This window comes from Bos indicus x Bos taurus, chromosome 18 (genome assembly GCF_003369695.1).
Source record: "Bos indicus x Bos taurus breed Angus x Brahman F1 hybrid chromosome 18, Bos_hybrid_MaternalHap_v2.0, whole genome shotgun sequence".
Classification (NCBI taxonomy): domain Eukaryota; kingdom Metazoa; phylum Chordata; class Mammalia; order Artiodactyla; family Bovidae; genus Bos; species Bos indicus x Bos taurus.
The window spans coordinates 29182478-29204600 of NC_040093.1; the positions used below are offsets into that span (position 1 = coordinate 29182478).

The window sequence follows — 22123 nt, forward strand, 5'->3', positions numbered from 1 at the left end:
AAAATGAAAGTCTCCCATGTGCCACCACACAATTACCTGTTTCATTAACTTTACCCCCAAAAAAGTTACTATATCTCAGTCTTATAATTACTTTTTTAAACATTTCATGTGTGGGGTAAAACATACATAAAATGTACCACTGTAACCATTTTTTAAGTCAACAATTCAACGGCGTTAAGTTCATTCACAATGTTGTACAATCATCATCACTACTATTCATTTCTAGGACTTCTTTATCACCCCAAACATAAACTCTATATATACCCATTAAAAAATAACTCCTCACTGCCCTCTCCCCATAGTCCCTGGTGACCACGTTCTACCTTTTGTCTTTATTCTAGATACTCCAAGGAAACTGACAATATTTGTCCTTCTGTGTCTGGCTTATTTCACTTAGCATACATTTTCAAGGTTAACCCATGCTGTAAAATGATATCAGAATTTCATTCCTTTAAAAGAATGAATAATATTCCACTGTATTTATATACATTTTAGTTATCCTTTCATCTGTTAATGGAAACTTAGCTTTCAGTACAGAGTTGTGCATCCATCATCACAATAAATTTTAGAATAGTTTTATCATTCTCCAAAGAAACTCCAAATGGTTTAACTATAATTCTCCATACCACTGTCCATCCCTAGGAACTACTAATTTACTTTCTGCCTCTCTAGATTTGCCTAGTCTGTAGATTTTATATAAATGGAATCATACAATATGTGGTCCTTTGTGACTGACTTCTTCAACTGAGCATATTTTCAAGACTCATCCATGTTGCAGCAAGTATCAGTAATTGATTCCTTTGGCCAAATACTATTCTATTAAATGGACATACTACATTTTGTTTATCCATCCATTCATTAGTTAATGGACATTTGGGTTGTTTCCATACTCTGTCTATTATTAACAATGCTGCTAAGAGCATATATATACAAGATTTTATGTGTACATATGTTTTCATTTCTCTTGGGTATGTATCTAGAAATGAGGTTGCTGGATATGGTAACTCTGTGTTTAACTTTTTGAAGAACTATCAGATTATTTTCCAAAGTGGCTGTACTGTTTTATACTCCACCAGCAATGTGTGAGCTTATTTCTCTACATCCTTATCAACACTAATTTTACCTGTCTTTTTGATTATAGCCATCTTAGTAGATCTGAAGTGGTATCTTACTACGGTTTTGTTCTGCATTTCCGTAATGACTAATGATGTTGAAAAATTTTCATGTGCTTATCAATTTAATATATTTTTATTAAATCGGTGCCTTCATTTTAAAACATTTGTTTATCAATACTTATGAAAAATATATTAAAGCCAAAATACTCTTAAATATAACTTAAATAAATATGTTTAATAGCACGAGCAGTATTTTGCTATTACTAACTAAATACATATATATAACTAAATATAACTAAATACACAGGAACAGTTAACCTAATCAATAAAATGAAGTATAGTTAGATTCTTCATACTGTTTCTTTATAGCCAATCACCTATGTATTTCTTTCATTTAACTAAGCTGTTTTTATTTAAATACCATCAATTCCTGTGCTCAAGAATGTCAGTCAGGTGCAGCCACTAGGAAAACAGTACAAAGGTTCCCACCAAAATTAAAAGTAGAATCGTATGATCCAACGATTCCACTTCTGGGTATTTACCTGAAGAAAACTAAACAACTATCTTGAAAAGGTATCTGCACCCTCATTTTCACTGCAGCATTATTTACAACAGTCAAGACAAGGAAACAACCAAAGGGTCCATCAATAAATGAATGGATAAACAAGATGTGATATATATATATACACACATACACAGAGAAATATTATTCAGCCATAAAAGAAGGAGATCCTGCCATTTAACAACATGAATGGACCTTGAGGGCATTATGCTAAGTGAAATAAGTCAGACAGAGAAAGACAAGTATTGTATGATCTCACTTATATAAGCAATCAAAATTTTTTCTTAAAAACTGAACTCAAAGATATAGACTGGTGGTTTTGGGGGTGGGGGAGGGTGGGTGTTGTAAATGAAATGGGTGAAGGTGGTCAAGCTTCAAGAGAACCTTCTTATTTGAGTATCCCAGATTTAGTGATCAAATCTACCTCCATTTTCACCTTAATTACTTAAACCTTTGTCTTAACAGATTAAATAACTCCAATTCTTTAAAGGCCTAGCATCCTTCCACCTGTAATAATTTTAATTTGGTTATTATTCCAATCAATGGTTTCTACATGGTTTATACAATTAGAGCACAATCCTCAGACTTTCAAGACCATTCCTTCCTTCTTTTTTGCATGTGATATTCATTCATTCAGTCATCCATTCAAGCACCTTTCAGATATAAGGCACTTGTGCCACATAAGAGAATGTGAGGTCCTTGAGAAACAAGGTTATCAGTATAACTTTTTAAACAAAACTGGACTTTACTAAATGCTCTTTATGGTTTATTGCAGCTTTAATTTCCATGGTTGATTCTAATATTGTACAGTTACCTTATTGTGGTTTGGGTTTCATTTCCTGATCACATGCGTAAGGTATTACTTTAATACTAAAGCTCTCCTATGTTTTGAGAGATCTTTCTTCAAATTATTTCCATAATTTTATTAAAAACAATGATCAAAAAGAATAAAATACTTAAAAATAGATGTTTAAAAGATGTAAAACTTATATTCTGAAAACTACAAAACATTGTTGAAAGAAATGAAAGAAAACCTAAATAAAGGAAAACACATCCCATGTTCATAAAGACTGAATACTATTAAGATGGTAATGCGCCTCAAACTGGCCTACAGATTCAATGCAACCCTTATTAATATCACAGCTTACTTTTTTGCATAAATTGAGAAGTTGATTCTAAAATTCAAATGGAAATTCAAGGGACCCTGAATAGCCAAAACAATTTCATAAAAGAACAAAATTTAAAGATTCATTCTTCCTAATTTCAAAGCTATAGTAATCAAGACAATGTGGTACTGACATAAGAATAAACATACAGATGATTAGAAAAGAACTGAGGATCCACATGCCTATAGTCAACTGATTTTCAACAAGGATGCCAACGCCATTCAATGGGAAACAGCAGCCTTTTCAACAAATAGTACTGGGGGCAACTGGATATCCACATGCAAAAGCATGACACTGGACCCCTACTTCACACCACAGACAAAAACTAACTCAAAATGGATTGAAGACCTAAATGTAAAAGCCAAAACTACAGAACTCTCAGAAGAAAACATAGGTGTAATCTTTCTGACCTTGTATTAGGCAACAGTTTCGTAAATATGACACAAAGCATAAGCAACAACAACAAAAACAGATAAAGTAGATGTCAACAAAATTAAAAAGATCTGTGCATCATAAGACTCTACCAAGAAAGTAAAAAGACAATTCACAGAACAGGAGAAAATTCTGGTAAATCATATATTTAATAAGGGACTTGTAAAAAGAATATAAGAGCTCCTACAATTAAACGACGGAAAGACAAATAGTTCAGTTTTAAATGAGCAAAGCCTTGAATCGGTATTTCTCCAAAGATATTAATGGCAAATAAACATATAAAAGATATTCAACATCATTAGTCATCAGGTAAATATAAATCAAAACCCCAGGAGACTGCTTCATACCCACTAGTGATAGCTATAATCAAAGAGACAGATAATAGTAAGAATGACAACAATGTGGAGAAATCAGAACCTTCCTATACTGCTGCTGAAAATGTAAAAAGGTGCAGCTATTGTAGAAAGCAGTTTGGCAGTTCCTCAAGAAGATAAATATAGAGTTACCATATGACCCACCATTTGCACTCACAGGTATACACCCAAGAGAAATGAAAGCATCTGTACACACAAAAACTTGTACATAAACGTTCATAATAGCCAAAACAACCCAGATGTCCATCAACTAATAAACGAATGGATAAACAAAAGTATGTATCCATTTAATGGAATATTATCCATCCATAAAAAGAAATGAATTACTGATACATGCATGAATAAACCTTGAAAACATTATAAGTGAAACAAAGAACTCACAAAAGACCACATATATGATTTCTTTTATATGAAATGTCTAGAATAGGCAAATTCATAGAGACAAAAAGCAAAAGAGTGGCTACCAGGGGCTGGGGGTGGGGAAGGGAATGGTGAATGACTGCTAAATGAGTAAGGGGTTTCTGCTTGGGGTGATGAAAATGTTCTGGAATTATATAATGGTGCTGGTTGCACACTATAAATGGACTAAAACTCACTGAATTATACATTTTAAAACTATTAAAATGATAAACTTTATCCTCTATGAATTTCATCATAATTAAAACAAAAAGATAATCTGGAACCAGGTAGGTCTTTAAGAATTTGGATTTCATCCTAAAAGCCCATGGGCACCATTATAGGATTTTTTTAAGCAAGCAATATGATTAGATTTGTATTTTAGGAACATAAATTCTGCAAGACATATTGCTGTGAATATCTAAGCTTTAGCATATAAATTTAACAACATCTGATTTGGGTGTTCAGAACCTTATGCATAATAATAAAACCCTGTTTCCTTACTGTATCTTAGCTCTACATATGAATTTTATTTAACAAATATTTATATACTGCTTACTATGTAGCAAGCTCTTTAGAAATATTAACAAATATCCAATCCAATCCTCATAACAAAATATGAACCTATTAGCTCCACTTTATAGAAAACAAATAGAAAGGTTAAATAACTTGCTTAAAATTACACAGTTCAGTTCAGTTCAGTCGCTCAGTCGTGTCCGACTCTTTGCGACCCAATGAATCGCAGCACACCAGGCCTCCCTGTCCATCACCAACTCCTGGAGTTCACCCAGACTCACGTCCATCGAGTCAGTGATGCCATCCAGCCATCTCATCTTCTGTTGTCCCCTTCTCCTCCTGCCTCCAATCCCTCCCAGCATCAGAGTCTTTTCCAATGAGTCAACTCTTCGCATGAGGTGGCCAAAGTACTGGAGTTTCAGCTTTAGCATCAGTCCTTCCAAAGAACACCCAGGGCTGATCTCCTTGCAATCCAAGGGACTCCCAAGAGTCTTCTCCAACACCACACTTCAAAAGCATCAATTCTTCGGCACTCAGCATTCTTCACAGTCCAACTCTCACATCCATACATGACCACAGGAAAAACCATAGCCTTGACTAGACGAACCTTTGTTGGCAAAGTAATGTCTCTGCTTTTCAATATGCTATCTAGGTTGGTCATAACTTTTCTTCCAAGGAGTAAGCATCTTTTAATTTCATGGCTGTCTGCAGTGATTTTGGAGCCCCCCAAAATAAAGTCTGACACTGCTTCCACTGTTTCCCCATCTATTTCCCATGAAGTGATGGGAACAGATGCCATGATCTTCCTTTTCTGAATGTTGAGCTTTAAGCCAACTTTTTCACTCTCCTCTTTCACTTTCATCAAGAGGCTTTTTAGTTCCTCTTCACTTTCTGCCATAAGGGTGGTGTCATCTGCGTATCTGAGGTTATTGATATTTCTCCCGGGCAACCTTGATTCCAGCTTGTGCTTCTTCCAGCCCAGCATTTCTCATGATGTACTCTGCATATAAGTTAAATAAGCAGGGTGACAGTATACAGCCTTGACGTACTCCTTTTCCTATCTGGAACCTGTCTGTTGTTCCATGTCCCGTTCTAACTGTTGCTTTCTGACCTGCACATAGGTTTCTCAAGAAACAACAGAATGGGAAAGACTAGGGATCTCTTTAAGAAAATTAGAGATACCAAGGGAACATTTCATGCACAGATGGGCTCGATAAAGGACAGAAATGGTATGGACCTAACAGAAGCAGAAGATATTAAGAAGAGGTGGCAAGAATACACAGAAAAACTGTACAAAAAAGATCTTCACGACCCAGATAATCACAATGGTGTGATCACTCACCTAGAGTCAGACATCCTGGAATGTGAAGTCAAGTGGGCCTTAGAGAGCATCACTACGAACAAAGCTAGTGGAGGTGATGGAATTCCAGTTGAGCTATTCCAAATCCTGAAAGATGATGCTGTGAAAGTGCTGCACTCAATATGCCAGCAAATTTGGAAAACTCAGTGGCCACAGGACTGGAAAAGGTCAGTTTTCATTCCAATCCCAAAGAAAGGCAATGCCAAAGAATGCTCAAACTCCCGCACAATTGCACTCATCTCACATGCTAGTAAAGTAATGCTCAGAATTCTCTAAGCCAGGCTTCAGCAGTACGTGAACCATGAATTTCAGGAGTTCAAGCTGGTTTTAGAAAAGGCAGAGGAACCAGAGATCAAATTGCCAACATCTGCTGGATCATCGAAAAAGCAAGAGAGTTCCAGAAAAACAACAATTTCTGCTTTACTGACTATGCCAAAGCCTTTGACTGTGTGGATCACAATAAACTGCAGGAAAAAATTACACAGCTATTAAGTAATATATGTTTTTGAAATTGTGTTTTTATTCACAATTCAGATAAGTATATGGGACTTTGATTTACTTATTATCATCTCTAGCACTTTTAATTTATTATGAATTTATTAGAAAATCACTTCATATTCTTTGATTTCAACTCTTCTTTTTATTTGTTCTCAATTCAGGATGCACTAATTTTTTTTTTCCTACGCAGCATTTACAGTGTTATCCACTCTTGTGAAGTTTGGGAAACATTCTCAAAAAAGTCATTTTTTAGTTTTTATTTACTATATTTTACACTATAAACATGTTATTTATGCTTACTATAACAAAGCAGTAATTTGGTTAACTAGTGACTTTCTGTCCTTCAATAACTTCATTATCCTGGTTTTTGTTTTTTTTTTTTAAGCAATAAAGAGTTTTTAAAGGAATTAAGTGGTGATTTTATCCAAGGCATATTAATCAATTAGTATATATAAATGTTCACTCTCTACTCAATATCATAGGCAAAAGTAAACTAAGAAAATGAAAAGTTCTTCAAAAATCATTATAAAATTACAAAATTCAAGCTGTATGTTTATTTATTTATTTTTAAGCTGTATGTTTATATTTCCCATTCATTTACTTTACCTAAAAGTCTAGACTAGAATATAACCTAACAATAAAAATGAAAAAGAATATAGGAAACAGTTTTGGAGTTCACAATACAATTTTATAAAACCTTATTAAAGTAAACTTTTAATTTACAATGTTTCTCAAATACTTATAACTGCCCATCATCTAGGTACTTATAAATTGAGCCTTTACATTTGTGAACATTCATTTATTATCATTAATTACAATTTTAAGTATAAATCTTCCTTTCAGAATTTAAACCCAACAAGCAAGTTGTTACTTAAAAACTGGAAAAAAACAGTAACAAACTCTCTAAGACTTTTAACTACAAATCTATTGTGAAGGATAGCTGTTTGTTAAGACTATGTTTGGATTTTTTACTGCTATCAGACACTTTTAAATACAAGGTTTTAATTGATTCCCCTAGAAAATTGTAACAAAAACTTTATTTTTATTTTTTAAATTTATTTTTAATTGAAGGATAACTGCTTTACAGTATTGTTGTAATGAAAACTTTAATTCAAGCAAATAGTTAAGGTTAATCACACCTTCATCAATAAACATTTAATCGTTCTGTTACACTGTTTTACAAAAGTATTTTAACGTCTAATGTTCAAACTAGTAGTAAAGTAGTATAATACAATTATAGTAGTATAGTAGTACAATATGATTACTGGGCAAACATGAATTTTACTCAAAATTAGCATTTATAATTCACAACCAAGCACAAGATAGTACTCACATGGGACAGAAAGCTCACACTGTTTTTACCTTTATGATCAGTATAAGTAAGTACATACTCCACATATTCTTCAACTCTATAACCTTCTGAAGACTTAAACAGTTTTAAAAAGAAAGTTTAAAGTTTTAAACCTCAATTTACAGTTATTAAATAGGGGGACAAATAACACTCAGATACACTCTGCACAAAAGTATTTTCCTATTAACAAACAGGAACTTCATATTAACTTCATCCTCCATTCTAGAATGAATTATAAAACCTTTTAAAACTCTGTTATCACTGCTTATTTACATACAATCTCTATTACTAAACTATAAGCAATATGTGGCCAGGATACATGGGAATAAATTCACTTTGAGTGAATGAATAATAATATTACTATAATAATATAACGATAACAATAATATGACTATGTAACCTATAACCCTGCACATAGGCATAAAAGAATTATCTCTAAAATAAACCACACTTGGCTACATTCAGAATACAGAAATAAAAAATGCCTTACTAACTTTATGTCCTTTAAAACACTAGTTTTCCTTTTTAGAAGGTTATGGTGGTTGAACAACAAAATTAAAGAGAAGAGTACACACTGCATACTGTAAACAGTGTGTTCTGTATAAATCCATTTATACAAATTTCTAAAAAAGGCAAAACTAATCTAAGGAAAAACAGATCAGTAGTTGCCTGAGGGGCTAGAGTGGGCAGAATTGACTACAAAAGAGTAGAAGTTCTATAGCTTGTCTGTAGTGGTTAAACAATGTATACACTTGTTAAAAACTTCAGGAACACTTAAAATGGGTATACCTGTGTACATGTATAAAGATGGTTTGTTTTTGTTAAAAGAGAGGAAAGAAAGGATACAAAAAGTAACAGCAGAACCAACAAGCAAAATGTAGAGAGAACCATGAGAAAATGGAGACATAGGTAAAATGGGGAGACTGGGTGAAAAAAGAGAGCGAGACAGTGGAAAGAAGAACCAAAGTAAATTTAATAGGGCCTTTTGCAAAATATCACTATTTTTTTCAAAATCCTCTAACATTATTTCAGTTATTCTTCCCCACAACTCTTAGGTAAGCAAGTCTGATGATAATGTCCCTGCTGAATAAAAGGACCACTTATACGATTTTCCACGTGGTCTAAAGGCTTAATCAAAATTAATATCCAGATTTTCTACTGCCTAACAATTTTCAGCAAGCTCAGGAACTAACACCAACCACAGCAAGAAACAGAACTAACTCCCAATGTTCTATGAGTACTGCTTTTTCTATTGCTTATTTCTTCTTGGGTTTAGTTAGGCTCTGAAACACACCAGCAGAAATAGGGTGCAGTGACTTCTATGCTTCTATAAACTACTGCCAAAGAAATGAAGAGACCAATGGCATCCTCCATTTTTAAAGCAGTCCTCCTTAGGTGGTGGCTTGCTTACCCCTCCCCTTTCTTTTCACTTGAGCACCATCATCAGTCAAAACAGGTTCAAACAGCAGTGTGCTTCAGATAAATCTTAAAGACACCCATCAAAGTGAGGCACTGATTTGCTAATTTTGAGCATTAAAATATTTCTCAAAAGGGTCATCATCATAATCTTTACTGATTTTTATGTGTGGCTTATAGAATTTCTCTCATTATTTTATAGGAACTGTTAAGCTAAAGAAATCTACACAAAGTATTCTTTTTACACCACTTGAATAGTAGTATAACCTCATTAGGGCCTGAAGTATAAATGCCAATTACCAAATATTTGTACTGTTAAGAGAGTAAGTAAAAACTCAAAACTCTGGAGTAAAATAGTCAAGTTTCAAATTCCAGCCTCCTCCACTAGCTAACTATGTGACCTTAAAAAAATTATTGAATCCCTCTATACTTCAGTTTCCTCATTGATGAAACAGGGATACTCACAGGATTTTTCTGAGGATTAAATGTGAAAAATATCTGTAAAAGCTGATAAATTGCTCAAAAAATGTTTTCAATTATTACTAACACTGAATTGATTACTCTTTCTTCTCTTTACCAACACTGTTTCTTCTAACATGTCCTACAAAGATGGCTTTACATAGATGTTTTTTTAAAACTAAAACTAAATTTGTAAAGAGTAATCAACAACTTGGCTCACTATTAGTAACTCTTCTGTTCTTGTCTCATTTTAAAAACCAAGTACTAAATTTACTAAAGGACTAATAACATTTCTGAATGGGAAAGACAGGATAAGGATTCATGGCTGGCCTGCAGTAATAATCATTACCAACTTTAGCAACTAAACAACAACTTATCAAAGTAAATATTAAAAATAAAAGAGGAAAAAAAATCTATTTTAATAGTTATTAATAAATAAAAGTAACTGAAAAATCTCATGCATCGCATCTTTAGTTTAAACCAAAAATATAGATGCTTCATCACAACATGAGGTTTTATTTATACTTGGAAGCTGAAATCATTATCTATAGTTAATCCATAAAGATGATTTCTACCTTTTCATTCAAGTACATGTTTATAATTAGTGTATTATACTTCATTAGATTTTTTAACCTTGATTTTTATTAAGACAGCAGGAAATAAAAGACACATGAATCTCTCTCACGTAACTTGAAATAAAATCTTAATAACAAGAAAAGAGTATAATAAGCAACATTACTATTGAAGAACATCTTTTACCTCTCTAACAGAATTATCCTCTGTCACTATATAATCAGGCCCAACTGATGGTTCAGATTAATTTGATCTTTATTTTTTCTAATTACATGTTATCCTTAATAGAAAACAATCTAATCAGTCAACTTTTTCTAATAAAAAGTGGCTATTTATATAGTTATTGATCACAATAAGAAATGTCTTTCTGTACTTTCATTTTCAAGTTTTAGGGGACTCCTGGAATAAATACAGTAGAGTCAAGAGTGAATGAAGAGCAGACCAAGAACCATCTGATTAAATATGTATTTCTATCCTTTTGCTGTAATAAGCAACCGAATTCTAGTACTGAATAAAAATTAAAATTAAAAAAAAAAGAGAAACAGAGTTTAGGAAGAGACAAAAAACAAATGAAATTAGAGAGATGGATCCTAGAAACAAAAAGTTGGCATAAACTAGGTATAAATTTGTTATGTTTAAAATTCATTTCTATAATTATTTCCATAATAATATTTTTAGTTTGTTAGGTATAGACGAATAGAGATTAATAGATTCTAAACCAGAAAAGGATTCAGTAGAGTACTTTTAACATTAAATATTTCCAAAAAGTCCTTTCCAGTAAGTTATCTTAATACATATCATCGTGTATGCCCTGACTATCTTATGAACACAAGCCCTAGGAAAAAAATAAATCAGACTTAGAGGTAATTAAATATCCCAGTAATATCCCAATAAAATCTGTTTAAAAAAAAACCTACTATTTTTAGGATTTTCAATTTTGAACTATAAAGTAACATTACTGCATGATATAATATCTAATAGATTTAGAGTAGTGGGTTTTTTTTAAGTAGTTTATTTTTCCCTAACTCATTACAATATTTCATCTTTTCTTTTAAAAATCTTCCAATCTTAAATATTTAAGTCATATCAGGACTACATCATATTGGTGTTTAGCTCTTATCTAACCAGTTCTTTAATTTGATCCATATGTAATTTCTTGACTCATACTTTTAAAAGTATTTTAATGTAATCTCTTAACTCATACTTTTTGAAGCATTTTAAAATTTTAATCCCGTTTTTATTACTCTATTTTCTTCTAATTTGCTTATATTATTTTCCCTATTTTATCTGATTTTCTACCACCTTATATTACATCTCTATAGGTATTTCAAGAATGACTTATTGCTTATTTAACTTTGTATGTCAGTTTTTACATAGCCACCTATATATGCCAAAATCAACATTTTTTAATATAGAAAGTGTAAGAAATGGTTTTTTGTAGCTGAACATTTTTTCCAGGCACAACAAAGAAAAATCCTAGCCTTAAAGTCTGAACACTAAGTATAAACCACTTTATTTTTTAAAAAATATATATAAACTACCTTCTTTAAAGAAAGCAGGGAAAATGCAAAAATAGAATCAAAAGGTAAAAATCTGCAGAATATACTTTTGTCCAGGACTTTTTCTATGCAAGCTATTTTTAATATAATTACAGTCTTTTATTTACTTATTTTATTAGGAGTTTCACATGTAACTATGGGGTCATCAGAAACATTATTTTAATGGCTATGAATCATTATATTAACTAGCTAGACCGTTTTCTTACTGTTGGGCAACCACTACATTAAAACAGCAGTAGCAGAACTATGTAGGGTGACAGAAGGTAACTAGATTTACGGTGATCACTTCCCAATATATATAAATATCAAATCTTTGTTGTCAACTTGAAACTAATATATGTCAATTATTTCTCAAGTAAAAAAAGCAAAACCTAATTTCCTGTTCTTAAAAAGGAGACAGAATAGAAAGGTCCATCACTGATATGTAAGATAAATGCAAACAAACTGAATAGTAAAAAGATTTTGAAACTATTTTTAAAGCTAAAAACTCAACTGTAGGTTTTCCAACTTTTGTTTCAAATCCTCCCCCCAAAAAAACTTTAATTTGTAAAATCTATGTTCTTTAAAAAGCTTAACAAATTGTATGATAACAACTCAATTCCCTCACTCTGGGCTGTGCACATGTGTTTAGTTGCTAAGACATGTCAAGATTCTTGAGACCCAGTGGACTGTAGCCTACCAGGTTCCTCTATCCATGGGATTTCCCAGGCAAGAATACTGGAATGGTTGCCATCTCCTCCTCCAAGGGATCTTTCTGCATCTCCTATGTCTCCTGCACTGGCAAGCGGATTCTTTACCACTGAGCCACCTGGGAAACCCCACTCAAGGCTGATTTTTTAGTTATCAGATGGAAATCTGGACTACTGACGTAAGCATACAATAAATATTACTAGACAATACTTCATATTATATATCATAGCAGTCAGTACAGTTTAGTACTTAAGAGCACAGACTCTAAAGTGAGACTACTTGGGTTGGAATCTTGTCTTTACAACTTATCAGCTGTGTGACTCTCTATATAAGTTACTGAAACTCCCTGTGCCTCCTTAGCTTCCTCATCTGTGAAACAGTGTAATAATAATGATCTCAAATAGCTGTTATGAGAATTGAGTTATTTGTAAAGTTCCTGGCACACAGTAAAAACTATGTAGATGACTGTTTAAATTTTTAAAATTTAGGTAACATTTACTGTGTTTACTATGTGCCAGGCTAAATGCTTTACATGAATTTGCCTCAAATAATCTTACCACCACCTATGAAGATACTATTATTGTCCCCATTTAAAAAACAGAGAAAACCAAAGGACAGAAAGACTAAATGACTAAGCTGAGATCATACACAAATGTCGAACAAGGATCTGAACCTAAGTATGACTACATAACCTACAAATCTAGCATAGATTTTCTTGTACACTTGAAGCAGTAGCCTCCTGCTGTATTATATCTTGTTGAAATAAATTAGAATATGTATTTCCTGGAATAACAGAGTATTTTAAGAAGTAATATAAGAAATATCACTCTAATACAGAGGTATTTATACATGAAATGATTATGATGTCTGATATTTAATACAGCTTGAGGGAGGAGAGAAGATTAAGAAGAGTAGACATATTTTGATAATTGTTAAAGTCTGGTCATGGGTCTATATGGCTTCATCATTTTATTCTCTCCACTTTTGTATATTCTTTAAAACTTCCACAATAAAAGGTTGAAAATAGAATAGGGTACATAGATTAAACTCTTTTATCACACAAGCAAACAACTTTCTTTTGATACTTTGTATCAGAGATATAAAAGGACATGACAAACTTGATACTTATACATTTTACAATTTATATATAATCTGTAAAGGGTGATCTTACTTTAAATAAGTGAATATCCTCTCAACCAAAATGAAAAATTAGTAAAAGCATTTTGGTTAAACATATACATATTAAATTTCTGTTTGCATTTCAAAACATTTGCTTAAGTAATTAACACTCATATTTTTTCTTTTCTTTCTCCTGCCTGATATCTCTACAATTATAACACTCTAATTTGTTGCCCATATTTATACAGACAAATATGACTTCACAACATGGTCACAAATTGAACATTACAAATAACAACAACAAATATGCTTCACTAAGAGACGCTTCAGAAATTCCTTGCCTCAAACTGAAGTTGATTTGTATATTAATATATAACTATGGACTTCTATAAGTATAAATATAATAAAAAATTCATTTGAGAACACTTTATATGTTTTAAGTTATAGTTAAGACAACTTGGCTGATACTAAAGGAACAAATACACAACAAGCCAGACACTATACTAAGCACTTTCATACACATTAGCTCACTAAATTTAAGAGATTATATACATTTTAATAAAAGAATATTAAGACTTAGAGAGATAAAACCACTTCCCCGAGGTCACAGAGCTAATAAGTAGCTAAATGGTATTCAAATTTAAGCTTACATATAAAACCCACTTTTTCCCTTGCTATATATACCAGGCTACCATATGGGAGGCAAAAACCTACACTCAAGTCAAACTTAAATATTTAGGGCCTTTTTTTAAGTGGACCATAAAATGCTTAAGTTGCGGGCTACATATATATTACAGTGGCAGCTTGGGTTCGGGTAAAAAGTACCAACTACAACACAAAAGCACTGTTTACTTTGCTACTGTATGACTCTCCCCCCTCCCCAAGTCTCTTAATTTCAGGTTACTCATCATAAGGAAGTTAACATCTCTGCAGTCCAATTCCCAGGGTTATTAGATTCAAAAATGACATATGTGAAATCACTTCAAAAACTACAAAAACAAAACAAGTAGTCCTTTTTTTTTGTCTTAAAATGCTGAAGGCAACACAGAATAAAGTTTTCTAAAGTAACTGTCAGCCGTTTGTTCAACAGTCTATTAACATTTCCAGAACTTTCTAAAACCTTTTTTTCTAAGCATAACTCAATCAGTATCTCTATTACTTGGCTTTTCTCATCCTTCAAAATGATGCAACAGTAACGACATCAATGCTTTTGTAATAAATAATTAATATTCCATTCTGAAATGCTCAGCCTATAGAAGTTCTAAATTTTGACTTTTCAAACTAAACATGTGTTTGGTGTCACTCTAAGTCTTATTCATTACCTTACTTAATGTTAGAGCCTTTTTACATTCAGTTTGCTTTGTAAAAAACTTGAATCAAGATACGGAATTCTAAAGTAGAACACCCAACACATAATTTTTAAGTTTTGTGGGTTTTTTCCCCAAAGCTTCTCAAAACAGATACAATAGCTAACAAGGACATCAAACACAGCAATAAAATCCACTAAAACATTCAGCTGCTCTAAAAGAAGGATCAGGCTCTTCAGGAGAAAACTACATTGTATGAGTTTGCAAAGTTTCTCATTTAAACTCCATTTTAGAGAAAGCCTTTGCATACTCACACAATATGCTTTAAAATGGCACTTTGCTGACCTTCCAATAGTCCAGCTCTATGAAAATTCTGTGATGGGTGTAACTTCAGAGAATCTGAAAAACACAAAAAGCATTAAGTACTTTTTATGCTGAATGACTAAAAAAAAAAGCCAAGGATAGCATACATCTCTTATATAATTGTCACGTATTTTTAAGAGCTAAAGTCCATATTTGTGAATATATTCTCTGCAAAGGAAGGCTGAATTGCCTCTACACTGGTCTTCATGCTGAACTTAGATTTTCATAAAGCATTTGTTTCATGGAAAATTATCTGATGGTTACTGCACAAATGGTGTTAATGTCTTGACTATTTTTAACACCCAATTGTATCACATTAGCCCTCCTCTAAGGATCACCTCTAGATACCGTCTCTTCCTTCTGACACTCAAAATTACAATATTTTCAAGCTACTTCAGGTAATGTTGCCCGAAAAACATCCTACAGGGACTTGATTGCCAACTAAAGTCATCAGAGCAACAACAAGACAATGGCTACAGTCACTAAGTAGGACTCTACAAACGTCAGTCTATAAAGCCCAGTACCTTCCAGAGTAAACCATCGCACTCGGATTCACTTAAGCGATTTAGATAGAACAAGGTGAGGCTGAAGCCGCCCTTTTTGGAAGAGGTGGGATCAGCGGGTGGATACATCAAACCCAAAACTAAAGAAACCCTGAATTTCTCAGTAAAGAGGTCCACATTGGTATTCATTTTTTTTAATACGTCAAAATAAATGGCTAATAGCCCGGTAATATCTTTTACCCCCTCTCAATGGTTTAAAAAGTGGTGAAGAGTGCAGTGAGAGAATTTTGGTTAGACGGCCCTTGCACAAGAAACCTGTTCTAACACATTCTTGTGTCCAGTATAGGAATTTAACCCCAGTAGAGATCAGCTCAAGTGTTAATATTTTATATCCCGGGAATCCCCTCCAAGCCTTAGCCAACAGTTTTAAAACTGGAAACTCTGTCCAATGCCCCCTCCCTGCAACAAGCCCCAGAACGGCAACGAAAGAGAAAATTCTCAAAGGACAGCGTCTCTGCCCTGAGCTGGTACCCCTGGGACAGGAGAGGAATAAAACTAATGCAGAGAGAGCACCCCTCTCTTTGTAAAACAGAGGGAGAAGTAATTAGAATGTCACAGAGATGGAAAGAGAGAAAAAAGAAAAGAAAAGAAAATTCGGGCTCTTTCCAGCAATAAGATGACGAGGAAAGAAGGACGCCTGGTCGAGGGGGGCCGTCCCAACAAGGGGAGGGAGTGGACTAGGCCGGAGAGAGAGGGGGGGAGAACCACGGCGCACAAACAACCTGGAGGGGGAGAAAAATGGTGATCCTGCACCCAGAACCAGCTCCAGGCTACACTGCCCCTTTGGGGGCAACTTTGCTGGGGAGGGTGGTCCTGGTAAGAAGAGCCACGGCGCCCGGATCGCGGCAGCTCCAGCGCGGGGCCCAGTCCTGGGTGATCCTCAAGCCGGGGAGGCCGGGGCCGACCGCCCGGGGAGAGGGGACAGCCCGCCACCGAGGGGCGCTCAGAGCCACCGGGGGCCGCAGACCCGGGGGCCGACGGCATTTGGGCCCCGGGCGGCAGGCGGCTCCGCGGGGGAGGGTTCACCACTCCTCTTGGGCCCCTTCCACCACCGCCCCCAGCCCCTCGGCCTCTCCTTACCACCGCCCCCCCCCCCCAAGACAGACCATTCCGGCGGAGGCTCGGCCGCCCCCCGACCGGGACCCCTCCGGTTCCCCCTGGGTCGGGCCTCCCCGCTTCCCCCCCACACACCCAGCCCCCAGCCTGACTCACCTCGTGAGTACAGGGACTTGGGCGACTCCAGGTCTAGGTCCGCGCTGAGCAATGAGATGAAGTCCGAGGGCATCGCAACTCGACCCAGCCCGGCCCGAGGGCAGCGGGAGGGGGGGAGCGGCGGTGGCGGCGGCACCTCCTCTCCGGGACCGCGGGCACCGAACCGGGGGCGGCAGGCGAGGGCGGCTGCCGCTGCCTCCTCCTCGAGGGCAGTGACTTCCACCGAGCCGACGAACCGAGGAAACAGCGGCGGGGTGGAGGGGGAACTCCACGGCGACTAATTCCCGGCGAGCCAGGAGGGGGGGGTTCAGGTCGGGGGAAAGGGAGGGGGAGAGCCAACGGGTCCGTTTCGTGCTTCTCCTCAGCGAAAACTGACGGTCGCCGCCACCGCCGCCGCCGCTGACAGGAATCTGAGCCCCGCCTCCCGCGAGGCACTGCGCAGGCGCGGAGGGGGGCGCCCCAGAGCAGGGAATAGCCCAGGCGACTACCGGAGGGCGGGGAGGCGCGCCACGGAACAGCATCAACAAGGGCTCCGCTTCCTGCTGCAGCGGCCCGGGGCTGCTGTTCACGAGCTGGGAAACGGCCCCGCCCCGCTGCCGAGAGGGAGGGAGGCTGGGAGGTGTCCGCGCCTGGGGCCCCAGGGAGGGAAAAGGTATTTGCACCGACCTGGTGGCGGCAAGCCGGAGGCGGCCGGCCCAGCTCCAAGCTGAGCTCAGGAGGACACAAACCTAGGGGAGCTGAGGTGTCTCCGGGAAGAGGGGAGAAACCCCCCCACCCCCAGAGCCGGGACATCCCGAGCGGGCAGGCGTGGGGTCTCAGAGGGGAATAGAGTTTCGTCCCTTGGAGTTACCACTCCTTTGGGGTTTTCATAGCAATGTCTGAATTGAGTTGGCCAAAGGACTATCAAACTCATTTCTTAATTAGGAAATGGCAGACCATATCCTGAAAACCTTGAGTTATTAGTTGTTTTTAAATTAAAGTACCTTCTCTCCCATCTTTACCCTTCCCCTTCTTTCTCTCCCCCTCAACCCCCAACTTTTAGAGGCTGAAAAAAAAAAAAGAAATTTAAGTCTCTCATTGTGCTGGGATGGCCGGGTGTTTTCAGAGTGGGAGATAAAAGTCAATTTAAAAACTGAGTCCTATGAACCCACCTGACTGTTGTAGAGGGAAAAAAGCAAACTTAAAATCTATTCTTACAGTTTTTCTTTTTCTTTTTAACCTGTGGACTATACAAGAATGGAGAAAGGACACTTAATTGAGTTTTTGCTCTTCTATTCATGAGACCAAAAGTTTCCGTTGCAAAACTGAAAATTCTCACATACACCACAGACCGTTTCCTGACTCTAATAGACTTATGAGAAATTTTTAGTCAAGTTATTAAAAATCAATCATATCAATTGGAGTGCAGGGTATGCTACATAGGAAATAATTTTACTCTTGTGTGGAATAGTAATGCCAGCAGCCACTGGGGCAATATTTTTAAGCTATTTGAGTTGGTTTCGTTTCTATTATTTACAAAGATAGTTACAAATCATAAAAAAATTGGCCTGTTATTTATATATATATACATATATGTGTGTATACACATACATGCACACAGGATTTGTGGAACCTTTCCCCCAAGAATTTGAGCAATTCATCTGGACTTGGAGTGGTGGGGATAAGGGAGAAGCCCTAAGCAAAGGAGACCCCTGTCAAGTGTCTCTGGGGTGGGACCCTCTGCAAAGCTTTACCTGCAGACCAGGAATTTAAACTTGTGTCACCAGAGTCTACCTATCTTTCCATCTTTACATCTGAGTCAGGTTGCCCAATTCTCTTCACTGCCTTCTGTGTAGTAATCAACCCTGTGAACATTCTCTTCCTATCAGAGGTAAGAAAGCTTTTCAGAGCCACCCCAAGATGGCAAAGCAGAACCAGAAATTATTCTCAAAAGTACATCACCGCTGTACGCTGTTGTAACAAGTCCCAACGGAAGTCCCTTCAAAATGGGCCAAAGTCCCATTCATTTGAGAGAGGAAGATTCAGACCCCACATTGCCCAACAGGCCAAGGATTAGGCCAAAGCTTTTGGATCTAAGTGGGTGTGAACACCTATTGGAGACCTCCCCACTCCATTAGTCCATATGTAATGTGAGAAGAGGAAATTCTGCAAGGTACCAGGCAGAACCCCATATAAAAAAAAAAGTTGAATGAGTCACTCTGAGCTTATCCCTCTCCCCCAGATCTATGTAATCATTCAACAAACTTAGGGTATAGGAAATCCCCATTGCTGTCCTGACCCTAGTTAACAAGTCAAGAATTGGCAAGGCCTCTTCCTTCCCCTTTCCCTTAACATTTCTCTGCTCTTTTATGACTTTTTTCCTAGTACTGTGCTAAGCTTTGTTGTTTATGTTAATCAGATTTTCCCTGATTGAGTAAAAGCAAAGTGAATAAGTTTCCCCCAAAAAGTAACTTGACCTCAACTGAATTCCAGAGATTCTTTGGGCTCAGGACCCACTCCATCAAGCCCTGCATCAAGCAGTGATTGTATCTAAACAAACATTTGAAAACTCAGTGGTTAACTCCACCTCCCATCCTTTCACAGAGATACTTAAACAAAACAAAACAAAAACGCTTAAATGGATAGTTTTCATGGTCATGCTTTGCAATACCATAGAGACGCAGATTTTCAATGACTAAAAGTACAGATTCACCAGTAAACAGTGTTTGCTCTGCTCTGATCACAAAAATACAGTTTGACCTTCCTAATAGTCAGGGTTACCAAAAATAATTCTCTGATCATTGTGTTTTTAGTAAATTACATGCACTGTCAAGTTCCAATGGTATTTCCTTTTCTGGTCATTGATATCTCATTTGCTTTCCCTTTTATCTGATATTTGAAATAGTCTCATTTTATATTTTAAAACCCACTCTATTACTAGAACATATTAGCACCCCCTTGGTGGCTCAGACTATAAAGAATATGCCTGCAATGCAGGAGATCCGGCTTCGATCCCTGGGTCGGGAAGATCCCCTGGAGAAAGAAATGGCAACCCACTCCAGTATTCTTGCTTGGAGAATTCCATGGACAGTGGAGCCTGGTGGGCTATAGTCTATGGGGTCGCAAAGAGTTGGACACAACTGAGTGACTAACACTTCCACCAGAACATACTTCTTCATAAAACCTTTTCTATGCACAACATGAAGTAAAACTTTAAGCATATAAAATTTGGAAATTTCCTTTCACTGGAAATTACAATAGAATCATGGGACAAAACATAAAGAAGACTTAATAGTTTGTAGAATTTCTTTACATTACTTCCCAATGGTTATATCATATTCCCTAGTTATTTGATTAAGATGTTCCCAGAAACCCAGATTCAACTACAAGGTTGTGTAGATTATGCAATAGAGTGGCAGTTCTTACACTGACGGTGTGTCCTTTAACCCCTCCTGGACCTCTTTAGGCACCGTAGTGAATAGCTGGATCTGCTCTCACTGAAAGAGGTTCAAATATCAACCACTGAAAAGGAATTAAATAAACTCACACAGAATAGAGGCATGTGTTGTCACAAGATCTTCAGAATTTTCGTCATTCTAATACAATTAAGGCTTTTAAAATAATTTTAGTCACGTGTATATTGTAGTGAACCTGCTAAACAAACACAAAACCTGAAAGGAAAATTTCCAGAGCAATTCAAGAAACAGACAAAAAAAAAGTTTAGACCGCAAATTATCTTTGCCCCACCTTGGGAGCGCTCCTTCATAATAATGGAGAATTGATAGTGGTGGGAAATAGCAGTGACAGCATTTGTGCTGAAACTGTAACCGAATTCTTATTTGATGATGTTTATGCATCAATTTTCACCCCTAGAACATGTTCTAGCAAATATTCCTGAAGGCGAAATTTGTTTCGATAGTTTTGCCATGGAGTTTAGAATATTTTCACTTCTGACATCTTTCAAAGTGTACCTAAATCTGATAATCAGGCATCTCATTCACTTTGATGAAGTACTTTGGCATTTTATGAGTTGCTTGGTCTGGGTCAGAGTTTTCATTTGAAGACCCATGGAGACAAAAGTCTCTCAAGATTTAGAATGGTTGCAAGTCCTGAGATACAGTGCAATCAGTTTGAATCCAGAGGATTTAGCAGTGAGGAAAGAGGTAAATGCCAGAGGAATTCAAAGGGTGGATCAGGGAGGAGTAACTTAAATGGGAAAATAGAAATTCTTGAGCCCTTTAAACCAAGAAAGGAAGGAAGACATCTCTAGGTCATCCCATCCCAAGAATAGGCAGGTTAGACTTAGGCAAACTGCTCAAGTCCTTATTCACATTGGCCTTGATACAACCACCTATCTTTGCCATGGTGCTCTTTCCACATCTAATTATAATATATATTGAGTCTATCAGCCCCACCTTGGCTGTGATGTTAGTTTGACCAAAAGTACAAATTATAAGTGGTTTTACAATCTCCTGTTACCCTCTCTCAATTCATGGAGTTTTAACCTGAGGTCCCTTGGTTTTCTTCAAGACATCTGTGATCTCCTTAAACTTGTATACAAAGTTTTCTAAGTGTGTACCTACATATGTCTCTTTCTTTAGGATGAAAGTCTTTAACTTTCTATGTTTTTGGAAAAAGAAATATACTTAACCTGGAAAAAAATGAAAAACCATTCTTCTGTATGAATACTATCTATTCTTATGTCTTTCCACAAATGGGCCCTGGGAACTATGCTAAGTACAAGAAACATGAAGATTGTTACAAAGATGAATATGAGAAATATGTGTGTGTGCACGTGTGTGTGTGCTTAGTGGCTCACTCATGTCCCACTCTTTGCAACCCCATGGACTGTAGCCCACCAGGCTCCTCTGTCCATGGGGATTCTCCCGGCAAGAATACTGGAGTGGGTTGCCCTCCTCCAGGGGATCTTCCCAATTTAGGGATCGAACCAAGGTCTCCCTCACTGCAGGTGGATTCTTTACTGTCTGAGCCACCAGGGAAGCCCTATGAGAAATGTACTCTCTGTCTAATGGAGGAGCTGACCTGTAAACAAGCTCACATTGTGACAGGTGCTAAGCTAGAATTCTGTACAGGTACCCAGAAATGATTTATC

The 22123-nt window shown here is 36.6% G+C and overlaps 1 protein-coding gene across 5 annotated transcripts in view; it reads right to left on the minus strand.

Annotated features, from left to right (window-relative positions):
• NFAT5 (nuclear factor of activated T cells 5) overlaps positions 1–17323 on the minus strand; it is a 119395-nt gene extending 102072 nt beyond the window's left edge. For 2 of the 5 annotated variants that reach the window (XM_027516120.1, XM_027516119.1), the window contains exons 1-2: positions 17032–17253; positions 15239–15292 (exon numbers count right to left, since the gene is read on the minus strand). In XM_027516120.1, the coding sequence (XP_027371921.1) occupies positions 15239–15292; positions 17032–17104 (127 nt within the window). In that variant the 5' untranslated portion in view covers positions 17105–17253. The other 3 variants (XM_027516126.1, XM_027516121.1, XM_027516122.1) reach the window with 2 other exon arrangements.
• Between the last annotated feature and the right edge of the window lie 4800 nt (positions 17324–22123).